Here is a 13,716-nt window from a genome sequence, read left to right on the forward strand (position 1 = left end):
AGCCTTTTCTGCGAAAGAGGTTTTTGCTGTAATGCATCATCCAAAGAACACAATCTCTTGACACTTTCAGAATTTAAAATGGGTTCATCTCTGTTTTAATGACGCACACATCCAGTGAGGCTTGTGCTGTTTATATTGAATTGATGTATTACATTGTTTGTTCTACATGAACCTGCCAAATGTGGATCCACAGTATAAATAACTGAGAGCTCTCGATGTGTGCTGTCGAGGGGCATGTGCTGTACTCGGAGCAGATTACATTGTAATTTTCTGTGGGGCCATCGGCTCGCAGCATGTACCGTTATAATGTGGACAGATATAGTCTCTTTTTTCTGTACCCTCGCCTCTGTTCACAAGCATGATGGAGGCGCAAAGTGTCGGAAAAACAGGGTGATGTTTTATTTTACATCTCTCTTATTTTCCTTTGAAATTTCCAGGAAACTGAAACGTCATTTGGTACTATTATTTTTAGAGAATTACCCTTTAAGAATGGATCCATGGAAACCTGTGCACTGTAAATATCCTTCACCATTTCTGTATTATTGGAAACTTTCTTTACCATAAATGAGACTGTATAGATACATGGTGCTCGCATTAACTTGTCAGATTTTAAATATTTGCACGTTCAACTGACCTGCTGTACACCGACCAGGAAACCTTCTGTGGAAATAATTTGGGAAATTTCAGAAACAGATTAAGAACTGCAACAATTAGTCAGTTAATCGAGTAGCTGAGTAACTGAAAAGTCAACTCTTTTAATAATTGATTAAACGTTTAAGTCAATTTTCCAGCAATAATGTCAACTAATGTCCAAATATGACACTTTGCTGTTTGTTTGTTTTTTCAATTTATACCATTGATAATTGAATATCTTTTGGTTTTGGACTGTGAGTCAGATAAAATAAAACATTTGAAGTCTTCAGCTCTGTAAAATTGTGATTTAAAAAAAAAAAAAAAGTTGCAGTCGTACTTTAGTTGTTTGTTTAGTTTGTGACTTCTCTAATGATTTCAGATGTTCCTCATAAGTGCCTATCAAAGATAAATGAACCACCCGTTTGTTTTCTTTAAGGTGTGTGTGTGTGTGTGTGTGTGTGTGTGCACACTATTCCCTGTTTGTACTCGCTGCACAGAAAGAAAGAGAAAAAGTTGAAGTTAATTACATTTCTTGCATTTTCACTGGGTTTCAGTTGTTGCACTGGCATTCACATTTCATCTCTTTGAGTTGCGAAGCAGCACATTCAAAGGAATGCAGCATGTATGTGTAAAACTGTGTGTGTGTGTGTGTGTGTGTGTGTGTGTGTGTGTAACATTCCAGACAGTGTTAGAGGTATGTGAATTACGTCTTACACAAGAGAGAATGTGAAGAATCTGCTGCCATGAGAAGGCCGCTGTTGTTTACTGACACAGTAGTGAAAAGGAGTGTGTGTGTGTGTGTGTGTGAGAGAGAGAGAGAGAGAGAGAGAGAGAGAGAGAGAGAGAGAGAGAGAGAGAGAGAGAGAGAGAGAGAGAGAGAGAGAGAGAGAGAGAGAGAGAGAGAGAGAGAGAGAGAGTCTGTGTCACATGCTGCTGTCTCTTCCTGGTAAGAACTTCTTAGCACTGATTGTGATTGCTGCATGTAGCTGCAGGCGCCCTGTGTGTCCTCTAAAGTGCATTCTGTTGTGACTTACAAGTCGCTTGTTTAGAAGGATATCTGTGTGTGTATCCTGTGTATCTGTGGCATCCTGTTGATGAATCAAACATTTATGCCTATTTAGTAGAAGTGTTTTAAATCACTACAGCCTCTGTGGTTCAAACACGTTGACCTAAATCTGTGGTTAGCCACAATCCGAGCCCGTTTTGGATTGTTTTACTATGTACTGGGGTTTGTACTGTATAATTCTGGCTACTCGCGTGTACGTTTACATGCATTCTTACCTTGTAACTCTCAATACGTTGCAACAAACTCAATATGTTTGTTGGAGCTCAAGGATTCACACATGCGTTGCGGTGAGAAACACTGAATGTAAACATAGCTGTTGTTTATATTCACACATGGCTCTTTAAGGTCCACTTGCCGGCTTTTTCTAGAGCTTTCAACCACATCTCACTAATCACACTCCACTGAAGGCTGCAACCTGAAGCTGAAAGCCCCTAAAAGAAACCTTGAGTTAACACTATTTAGCCAAACATTGTTTTGGTAGACAAAATAATGACTTCTGTGTCAATAGTTTCTTTTTACTGTTGTGTCTTTTTCTCCTTTTTTCAGATTTGGGATATGAGCGATGATGAGAGCATCTGAAGGACTGGAGGAGCAAACCCTGAGCCTGCGAAGGACTGAAGACAATTCTCCTGCCGGGTTTGTTTGACAAAGGACAAGGGCTTTAGATTAGACACAGATTCTCAAACTCAAGTGTTCAAAACCAAGCATACAAAAGCTTCTTCTGAAAAGTAGCTGAAATAAAAGCTTTAAAATTCCAATTAGTCTTCACGTGGCATCAAAAGCAGACCTTCTGAATAGAGCGGTAAAAATAAATAAACGGCGAACGATTCAGATTTACTGCTAAAATATTCGGTGAATGTGTGTTTTTCACTTGTGAGCTTGTAGTTAATCTTCCACATTGTGTGTATAAAGCACTTGTATTTACTGGAGAATGTATCTGTTTCTATCACTTTATGATGTGAGACGAAACACTTTGTATTTTTGTTTTTTGTCTAAAAAGCTTCACTGTTTAGTCACAGGTTCAATCCCTCCCACAGTCTCTTCCATCTACACATTTAATGGGTTTGCTGAGACATTGACTAACTACATCTGCTCGCTCATTCAGTTTGCTGCAGATAAATTCTAAAAGTACAAAAACACAGTTGACAACTCAGCAAATCCATCAATCTGTTTACTGGAGACTGTGATGCATACAGTACGGTTAATACTAAAACCAGCACACTTGTGTTACTGTGCAACTGTGGCTTCTGACGTGGGAACTATTTAGCGTTACTGTTTGACAACCTGGAGCCGACAACTGCACGGTTTAATCTAAAGAAGAGCCTTCGGACAAACCGAAGGTCTGTGTGGTTCGTTCGTGTTGACGCATGCACGTGTTTGTCTGTGCAATTCATGTTGCTTTTCTTACTCTACCGCGTGATTTGTCTGAACTGATAACATGTACGATATTTGCAGTGTAACGACATGTACATTACAACAGCTGTTTGGCTATTTATGGAAGCCAATAAGTGCAATGTGAGAAAGATCTGACATTTAAAGGTTTTGTCAGAATTGTGAGAAGATAATAATAATAATTCCCAGATAAACTCCGAGAATTATGATTCTTTCTCAAAAATTGAGATTAATGTTTTAATTCTGACTTGGTTTTCATAATAGTATTCTCAGCAGAGCTGTTTGTCATTTTCCCTCTTCTGTAAGTATTTAACCAAAAACTGGAATAAAATGTGTCTTTATTATTTCTGTTTACATCTGTGAGTTTTTTCTGTTGTGAAAATAGTGCTTTATGTGGAATCCAGAATTCAGCACATCCTTCCATTACCCATTCACACTTTTCTAGCATATCATAACACACCGACACAGTTACAGAGGCCCGCACTCAGACAGTGGTTTAAAAGCACTTTATTGTTCATCAAGGCTACTTTACGTACAAAAAAGGTGGCCTGCCAAAACCTTTTTAGTAGGAGACACAGAGCCACAAATTGACTACTTTTCTTGATACAATTTTATTTTTTAAACAGAATATTACTACCACTAGGTACATGCTACTTCCACTTCAAACTGGACCTGGAAAATGTGTCAGTCACGAGTAAAGACCAAGCAACCACAATTTTCATGATGTTTACTTGATAACATCCACAGATGGGAAGAGTCACATCAGATCCAAGGGTGACGACCCAAAGTCCATTTTCTGCTTAAATCTCAGCCTCACTGACTGGTAACGGACATGAAGCGGATACATCTGAACACAAGAAATGTACGAAAAGGCTGTCAGGATTTCATCAGTTCATCTTTAATGTTCTGATTTCAAAATTAAACCAATTCAACAATTGTTCTCAAATTGGACTGATGGTTTTGTTAGTAGCCCAGTTCCCATCTGTAGAGCAAAAACTCCTCAAAACCCAGAATGTATGTTCCTTACATGCAGTGTTGGAATTCTTACCTGCCTGCTAGCCCATGACTAATGTTTTTCTAGTTTTTTTTTTTAAGTTAAATGGAAATGGCTGGCAGGACACACTGGGCTAGTGGCAAAATGATGTTCCATCAATACAAAACTTGTAACTTGCTCAAGAGGCCTCTAAAAGGACAACCTCTTTTGTTCAGCTGACTCCGAAGTCACGTGATCGAACACAAGTTAAAGGATTGCAGAACATTGGGGACCAATGGAAGTAGCGATTGTCCCCGACACACCAGTGGCCTTATTGTGGTTTCATACGTTTACTGTGTTCCTGCACTTGAACCTTTTACTCTAAACAAGACAAACTCTATAAACAAAAAAGATCAACTTTTTTCACAAAAAAGAAAATGCAATGATTACAATATAAGGACAGGGGAAAACAACAATTAAATAGCTACATATCTTTAACAAATTAATTGTTCCTCAAAAAATACCTACGATTCTTTTCTCTGTACATTCGTTACGCACAGCGTAATGATGGTCTTATAGTTACCTATTATAAAAAAGTATTTTTTATTAAGTGATTTTCCTACAGTGTGTAGGGAGTGTGTGTGCCGGAGCAGAAAGAGAGCCTCCTACCTACAGGGTGGTAGTGAAATAATAATGAGAACAAATAATAGAGAAACATCATCCTCTGGACACTGAGCCCTTTTCCCTCGTGTTTTATAGCATGTAGCTTACATCAAATCTTACATCAGGATGAACTGAATCTGAGAGGGGGGGGGGCATCGCTGTGAGACCTTCAACAGACTTTCAGTGGCAGCTGAACGTCTCCCGGCTCACAGGTTGTGCTTACAGAAGCTCAGCTCCTGAAGCTCTGCCTGCTAAAAAAAAGAAAATCTCCATCCAAACCGGTCACAGAAAGCCCGTTTAGACTTAAGAGTACTTTTTCGTTTTTTTGGAAATTAATTCACTGGCAGTTACGTTTCGATTGAAAATGTTGAGTATCTGAAGATTCTAGAACTTTCAGCATCCGTCGTGTTCAGTTTAGGATGGAATGTGTGGAAGGGTTCCATTTCGAGAACTCTTGATTTAGCTCATTTTTATCAGTAAATCACAATCAACATGTGAACACAAAAACTATCAACTTTCAACCTCAGCTCAGATATGAAATGATTCTGTACTTTAGCTACAGAACGACTCCTCACTGCCCACCGTTACAGCCCCAGTTCTCTAAATGCCATGCTCTGAATGTCCTCAAATGTTATCTGTATTTATAACGCAAATGCTTTTTTTGTTCTTTTATCATACGGTATGAATTTCTGGCCAATTTGCTTGATGCAAAGAGAAAAAAAAAAAAAAGGAGCAAAAGTAGCGACCTTGTAATTCTGGTAAAGACACAAAAAGACCCTCTGGGACAGTCGGCCGTGGCTTGTTATGAGCTCTGTCTGTTGATATGGAGATTCTGAGGCCTGTACAAAGTTCCCTATAGGAGGAATGTATGCCACCTTGGCGCAGGCTCTTTAACAAATCATTTTCTCTGACTGCAGCAGTCTAGCTCAACTGCAGCAACAACACAATGTTGTTCAGAGAAGAAAGCATTGAAGTACAAAAAAAACAAAAACAGTCTGGACACCAAGTCAAGACACAAAAAGTCAACGGATGAAGTCTGAGAGCTGTTCATAAGACCAGAAACTCATCTTATCATAAGCAAGTGATTTGTTTTAGTTTTAGCTCCAAGATGTTTAATTAAGAATCACTATCGTTCCACAAACAATACCTTGTTTCCCAAAAGCATCGTAGCGTGCGCAGCCTGTGCTGTATTACGTACTTTTCGGACTGCAGCAACAGCGTGTGTAACGGCCGGTACCGAGGAGGTGATGTTAGGATGACTCAACATTTTATCTCAGACTGCAGATGCTTTTCTCCTGAAAACAAGGCCATGTAGACTCATTTGTTCTGATTTGGTGTCTCAGCTCGGTCATGCTGAAGGTTGTAGCATCCTGTACCACTGATGGATCAACATCTTAAGAAAACCTTTACTTGCTGCGTATCCCGAAGCCATCTCGACAGCAGAAAGGCAGCTCTCATCGTTAAAACAGAGCCTGTCCGGAGGCTGTCCCGCTATAGATGTTTGTTACCACACTGATATTAATGGAAAACAAAAAAAATACAAAATTGTAATAATAACAATAACAATAATAATATGGAGTACGACTGACCCAGCAGTGAGTGTATAGTGTCTATGTCTGTTACTGACAACGAAAGAAGTAACAACTAACGTCCGAATGAAAAGGCTAATATTAAGATTGAAATGCTGCTTAAAAACATTAATAGATACCAGCTATTAAAAAAACAAAACAATAAAAACATGCATCTGTAAAAAGCATTAGTTTACCCTTCAAACCTTATAGAAATCTACCAAACCACAGTGTGTAGGAGAGAGGAGGGGGGGGGGAGCAGGGCGTAAGCCAAATATAATTACTACATCTGTGTTCAAAGAGAATCAAAAACAAAAGGTGTGTTTGAAGACATCTGAATAATCGTCTCTCCCCCGGTCGGTTTTTTTCAAACCACAAAGTGACACGCGGCGTCATCTATCCCCTCATCACTGTCAGCAGTTAAGCCCGTGAAACACATCAAAGCACATTGTTCAGCAACGCACTGCAGGTCGTACAGCTGTGTTTTCAGCCCTGAGCTCCTCTCATAATGGCTGTGATGTCCATCGACACCACAGCGGGCTGATCCGATAACCTGCCCGTGCTTGCAACAATTTGGCACTATTTAAGCACGTGAAGTAGTTTAGACCCAACGGTGGTTGCCAGAGATGTCAAATGCTGATGTCGAACTTTTCTTTCTTTCTTTTTTTCCCACCTTCTCTTACCATGCAAGCATGTGTGTGTTTGTAGTAAACATTTGCACTAATTAACAATTAAATATTCTTGGAGCATGTGGTATCCAAATCCGTATTACTTTGTGCATCTCTATTTTATACAGCCCAGCCACATTATGCATTTTCCATTCCAAAAACATAATGCATAATAATGTGGCTTAAACTTTTCTGTCAGGACCGGGATGAAATTGTGCCCAGGTAGCTTTCTAAAATAACAGTTAATGGGATGGAATAGATGTTCCTACAAAAGCTGCATTATACCAGACTGTGTCAAAATCAGCCTCATCAGTCCCATTACAATATACACAAGTCACCTTTTACCCTCTTATGGCAGTAGTGCAAATCAGACTAAGTCGACCACCTAAGTATACATATAGTAACAAAACCACCAGAACACACACACACACACACACACACACACAGGAGCGAGAGGGAGCGAGAAGGAAGGGGAGAGAATGGAAAGAGATTTTCTTTAAAAAAAGGGAGATCACAAGATGGCTTTTTGTTGTTTTGTTTTCGAGGTGGTGATAAACATCAGTGTCTGAGGTTTCTTTGGTAGCACAGCCAGGTGGTTTGTGATTATCTTCTCCAAAGTGTTCCTCGCTTATCTTTTCGGTCAAAAGTCGGGCATCTCATAACGCAAAAGCAGTACACAAAACTACTGTTAAAGAAACAAAAAAAGAAGAAAAATGAATAATTAAAACACCACCTTTCTTTTCTCTCTATGTACATATAACTACAGACACTTTGCTCAGCTCCAAGCTTGACATGCAGGGATGATGAATGATTGCACGGAGCAGCTTGATGCTCCCGTCGAGTCCCAAAGTTGAACCCTCATCACTCGTTACTGATTATTGTCTGGCATTACCATACCAGAGGACAGAAGGGGGGGGCGTGTTGTTATTGCTTGATTGATCCTCTATGAGTGCATAGAGAAAGAGAGCAGGCTTGAGGGTTTGTAGATGTTTTTAGCAGACCAGCAGGCAGGCATTCCCTCTGGGACGCTGGTGACAGACCAAAGTGACGAGGGCGTGGGTGTTGGAGCCGGGATGATTGGGAGTGCTGGGAAAAGAGGGGCAGATCCCTCTCAAACCCCTCCTCCTTCAGGAGACCACAGAAGGGGAGTGGTTGTGATTGACCATGTGACTGTCGGGGGAGGAGCTCGGGCTGCTGCCGGACGACGAGGGGCTCCCCCTGTTTTTGATCTGCAGCCAGGTCTCGCCCAGTGCCTTGGCGAAGTGGTCGTCCACCGAGCCTGTGATGGACACCGAGTTGGTGGCGGTGGGCTCGGGCTCCTTGTAGTTCTTCCCGAGACTGCGGCGGAAGTGCTCCTCAATCACCGGGTCACAGACTGTGTTGGCTGCAACAGGGAGGAGAGGAGGAGGCAAGAGGAAGAGAGTTTTTACTTCCCATAATGAAAACAGACATATCTAAAACTCACTTCTATAATAAAATTCAGTGGGAAATTTATTGCTAAGCTCAGTTCTTTTGTTGTTTTGAGTTCAACTTTGGTAATGTGCATTTTAGGTCAACGGAAGAAATACTGACTCCGACATCTACTTCACTTTTTCATTGCCGTTTTTCTTTATTTTAAATCACCGTTTTAAATTTCACTGTTAACCTCAATGAGATCATAGGGATTTCACTGGGATCATAAAAATGGCCACAGTTGAGTTAACCCGCAGAAAACATGACCGACACTCAGATGGGACGAATAAAACAGACATGTGTTTGGCTGAAGCGTCAAGTGACTTTCACTGTACAGAGATAACAGACAAGGTAATAAATAAAGCGTGTTGAAGCCTCCGAGACTCACTGACAGAAAACCGGGATGATTTAAAAATAAGAATAATTTAGTTATATAAGTCTGACGTGGAGAGTATGAGCGGTTGTGTTTTCTCTGGAGGGTGATTTGCTGAAGAGGTTTCCCAGACTGCACTGTATGGGAAACTCATTTTTCCTAAATGATATCCACTTTCAGGGACAAATGTGCCCAGTAAAGGTTACTTGGTATCAATCAGTGTCAATTAATTACTGAGGTATGTCTATACGTCACGGCTCCTTCGACCATAAACCTGGTACTGAAAAAAGCAAATAAACACGACTATAGAGAACTAGGAGTTCCTGCGTCTGTCTGTTGGTCTGAGTGCACTCACTGTTGAGTCTTCTGTAGTTGTTAGCGAGACTTGCGCAGCCGTTGTGGGAGACTGGACAGTGAGACAGGTTGCAGTTGCGGTTGTTGGCTGGTGCGCATGTGATCACTGAAGGACGATTCTGAAACACACAAATTCAACATTTAGGCGTCATCCTAAACAACACAACACAACTTTGTCAGGAGGAATTATTCAAGGAAAGAAGCGTAAAAGAGGATGCTTCAGTGACCACCAAGGTTTGAAAAAGATGTAGTGGGTGCTAGAACCAGAGAAACAGGAAGTGCAGGTTACCTGCTGGCGTTCCACGGCGCTGACTGCGTGCGGCACTGTGGCCATAGCTGCCGTGCTGCTGCGTGCAGACTCCACCATGCTGTTTTTGGTGAGTGCCAGTGGCTGGTCCATGCCGGCTAAGCTGGCCAGGTGGTGGTGATGGTGGTGGTGGTGGTGGGCGTGGCTGTACAGGTGGTTGCTGTGGACTCCCAGAGCGCTGGGCACCATCACACGCTCGATGGGGCTCCGGCTCCGGTCCTTGGAGATGGCAGAGGTGCGGTAGTCTCCATTAGGTTTCCTGAGAACAGAGAGGTAAAGAGAGGCACATTAATGTATGTTTAGTACATTGCTCTTTACGCCTAAAAGAAGAAGAGGAGATTTGATTAGAAATATGTGGCTTAAAAAATAATTATCTTTGTATTTTGACCAACGTCTCATCAGAAAGTGATCCAACACCAAACCCTCGGTGTGAGGGAAGAGCTCACAAGAAGAAAAAAAGAGGAACTAGTGGCAGATGGTGTATCGTGGTAGAAAATGGGCTGAGAAGAAAAAGGGGCTCAGAGAGAAAGTTGAGATGAGGGCGAAAAGAGGGAAGATAAACAAAAGAACGATTGTAAATGGGGCTCTGTGGAACAGCAGAAGCTATTAATACTGACCTCACACACACAATCACTCACACACACACTTTTCAGATTACCGGAGGGTTTGATAAGACTGTTTTGTACAAGCACATGCTCTCTCACACACACACACACACACACACACACACACACACACACACACACACGCACGCGCACAGACACACGGGTTGCTGTTAAGGAAGGAAGAAGGAACACTCCTAACTTTATCCAACATGGACTCGTAGACAAGTAGTTCAAAGCTCTAAAAGTAGTTTCCTCAGAACAGCGAATCAACTTTATCTCTCCAGTGAGTCTGAAGCCAACGGCAATCACCGCTGTCCAATGAAAAAACGTAAATCCTGCAGGGCTAATGCAGCATAGACACAAGCTGAGGAGTTTCCTCTAACTGCATCTCAACACTTTAATCTGCTAAAAGTTGTCATTGCTATACCTTTATGTATGTTTTCTTACTTTTCTATTCCACAACACACCATCCACACAACCCACGAGCTGAATACTAAAGTTGAAAGAAGGTAGACTGGCCACACACTTTCCATATGAAAGAGAATTACTTCCCACCAAAACAAAATCCCTCTCTGTTCTCTCCAATCTATGAGCTCATATTTTAATCATTGACAGGCAGTGATAAGGATAAGGGATTAAAGTAACGACAGTTTGACAAAACACAGATTTTGGCCTCTTTTTTTCTCTCCCTCCAGCTCCCAGCTCTGATGATAATGACTTTGAAATGTTTGATATGTAGTGAACTGGCCGTGCCTGATACTGTGCACACTTGCTTGCAGTTTAACAGGTAGCAATTATTTTGCTCCGTGCGTCAAATGTGGTCTGTGTGTGTGTGTGTGTGTGTGTGTGTATGTATATTACACCCTTACTGCAGCTCCACTCCCCTCCTAAAGTCTGAGGCCCAGTTACAGGGAGCAAGATTTACTGTACTCGCCTCTTACTATCTCTGCTTTACTCCCCAAAGCCACATGCGTAGACACAACCATTCACAAATCAAAACTCACCCACTTCCTCCTTCCTACACGGACATATACACTATACATAGACTCTGAAGTCTCAATTGGGAAAAAAACAAAACAATAAACCTTACTATAAATAATAAGCTGCACTCAAACACTGGTGGACAGACTACAACATGAAATTCCCTCTTTAGTCTTCCCCAGATACCGTGTTGAGGCATTTCTCCAGGAAAAAGTCTGAATGAGAATACAAAACAGACTCAAGAGTGAAAAAGCTGCAGCAGGCTTTTTTTCGGATGCAAAACAACAAGTTCAGGCAAACAGTTGTAGAGCCATGTGACCAGGCAACCTGACTGCTGGGTCAAGCATCTGGAGCCCACAGCAGCGTCCTCCACAAATAAATAGTCTCGGCAGAATACAGAGAGGGAGAGAGGAAGAGCTGCGGAGAGGGGGGAGCTGCATGTGAATGGTCCGGACTTCTACTATAAGAAAGAGTGAGGTCGGTAGTTTCCTTCGTTTGTGCCGAGAGCTTACATTAGCAGAGACCCCCCACCTTTTCTTTTTTCTCTCTTTGTCTTTCTTTCTCTTTTTTACTCACAATCGCCAGCAAACTTCCTGAGGGTTAAAGAGGGAGAGACTTGGCAGCGCTTTTATAAACCCCGGCCGACAGCTCACCAACAAACGTTCATGTTTTCCCATAGTGGCATCAGTTTCAAAAAGTTAAAGAAATAACTGCATTATTGAGTTAATCGCATTAAAACCAGGTCGTTAGGATGAATATATTGTTTTAATTATTTCTTATCAAACTTTTAATCAAATGCTACAAAACAAAGTCCTCGTGTATAACTCGGCTATCTTCAAAGATAAACAATGAGCAGATTAGCTTAGAGGCAAACGGATAACAAAGCTCTCTCTCTCTCATCCCCTCCCAGCAGCTGGGTCTTGAGTTAGGTTGTGGAAGTTGTTCCAAACTTTAATCATTGCCAAAGAGCAGGCATGCCCACATCCTCGCACAAGAGGGGCCGGAGCAGGAGCCAGTGAACGGGATCAACAAATTCGACCAATGAATGGTGGAGCTGTCGTATCCACCGCGGCCCCCGCCTTCCCCTCGCCTGATTGCCCACCAAACCCGGGACCGCATGTCATGCCAGGGATCGGGCATTCAAAACCCACCCTGTGTCTTTGTCTCTCTTACTCACCTCTCAATTATGGTTAGGGTCGCAGCTGGGGAGAGAGGGAGAGAGGGAGAGGATGCTAAGGACGGACGGCGAGGGATACACATGAGACGCGGGCATGGGGCGGTAACAAGGGCTAGAGCTGAAGAGAGAGAGGGTTGCCAGGTCTGGGGGTTAGAGGAGAGGATGAGAGCTAAAGGTGGGAGAGATAGAGAGGCACCTACGAGAGGTATGGGGGGGGAGAAAGTGAGGAAAAGAGGAGTGGAGACAGGGGTAGAGGTTGGGGACGCAGCTTAATGTTATTTCACAATAAATGTTCACTAGGTCACTGTTGGATCAAGCATCAATATGGAGTGGACACCACTCTGAGGTGGGGGCAGACAGAGAAGCTCAGATCTAATAATGTGTATATAGATTTGAGAGAAAGCCCTTTATATAAAGAATTATAAAGAAACCAGCATTTTGACTTCAGGCATATGTAGCAAGAAACGTCCTGCTGAAGTGATTTTTACCAGCTGAGGCTAAATACCATTACTCATCCATTACTTACTATATCATAGACAATACCTTAGTCCATGGTGGGTTGACTACACTTTTGTTCTTCCATTGTCGTGTTTTTTGAGGGCACTGCATAGCGGATACATTTACACACTCAGAATTCAGACGTCGGGAGAATTCTAGAAGGATTCAGATGTGAACGTTGGATTGTGAGGTTCAACTACAGATGAATATTATATCTGAGAAAGCTAACATGCTACATTTGATTTTACTGGTAATACAAGTGAAGTGCAACTGTTCATACTCGCCCCATTCTGTAGTGATTTTAACACACGTCAGAAGATTTTTCTTTATTATGATTAAATCTTTGAATTTTTATATAATAAACATAGACAGTATACAGCCATTTAACACAATGCTGCATACCAGTCAGAGGTGAGAGAAGTATATAACATACCGTCACCTAGCAGAGGTACAAAGAGTGCTACATCTCCTATTTGGCTTGTTAGGCAAAAGAAATGTAAAACCTTGGTGGTCACTGAATCATTCTCGCTCCATAAAGCTTCAAACCTCCCTGTGGTCCGTCTTCTTTATTTGCTTTTTTGAAAATGAGAACCATGTGACCGACATCAGAATGGACATCTTGACATTATGAAATAGAGAGGAGATATCTATTTGATTCCATTTTACTAGGATCATGGGTTATGTGTAGCCTGGCATTAGTGGTAGTCACTGTGGTGGGCATTCACTGGAAGATCCTTCATTTAAAACTTAGAGAGTCCAACCCTCAATACATAAATGATTTAGTCATATATCTTGGACAATATTACACCACTCAGATCTGTCATTATGTACAGCCTTTTAAGTAACCATTCACATGACACCCTGTCTTCAAGTTAACCTCAAGTTAAAAGATCCTGACTGAGATCATGTGTTTGAATGACTTGAATAGAAAAAGAAACGCCTGTATTGTAAATCTGAAGACTTCTAATTTGTTCTTGTTGGCTTAACAAGCAGCTTTGTATGAGTC

General features: G+C 41.7%; 2 protein-coding genes across 6 annotated transcripts in view; one reads left to right on the forward strand and one right to left on the reverse strand.

The window, feature by feature from the left end:
- The window catches only part of atg7 (ATG7 autophagy related 7 homolog (S. cerevisiae)), a 58,735-nt gene extending 55,300 nt beyond the window's left edge, over window positions 1–3,435 (forward strand). For all 4 annotated transcript variants that reach the window (XM_029431814.1, XM_029431815.1, XM_029431816.1 and 1 more), the window contains one exon: window positions 2,246–3,435. In XM_029431814.1, the coding sequence (XP_029287674.1) occupies window positions 2,246–2,278 (33 nt within the window). In that variant the 3' untranslated portion in view covers window positions 2,279–3,435. The remainder of the gene's footprint in view (window positions 1–2,245) is intronic.
- A 147-nt stretch (window positions 3,436–3,582) lies between these two features.
- The window catches only part of vgll4b (vestigial-like family member 4b), a 41,168-nt gene continuing 31,034 nt past the window's right edge, over window positions 3,583–13,716 (reverse strand). For both annotated transcript variants that reach the window (XM_029431841.1, XM_029431840.1), the window contains 3 exons: window positions 9,432–9,708; window positions 9,144–9,261; window positions 3,583–8,347 (listed from right to left, as the gene is read on the reverse strand). In XM_029431841.1, coding sequence (XP_029287701.1) covers window positions 8,091–8,347; window positions 9,144–9,261; window positions 9,432–9,708 — 652 coding nt within the window. In that variant the 3' untranslated portion in view covers window positions 3,583–8,090. The remainder of the gene's footprint in view (window positions 8,348–9,143; window positions 9,262–9,431; window positions 9,709–13,716) is intronic.

Source organism: Cottoperca gobio, chromosome 5, assembly GCF_900634415.1.
Source record: "Cottoperca gobio chromosome 5, fCotGob3.1, whole genome shotgun sequence".
Lineage (NCBI taxonomy): Eukaryota > Metazoa > Chordata > Actinopteri > Perciformes > Bovichtidae > Cottoperca > Cottoperca gobio.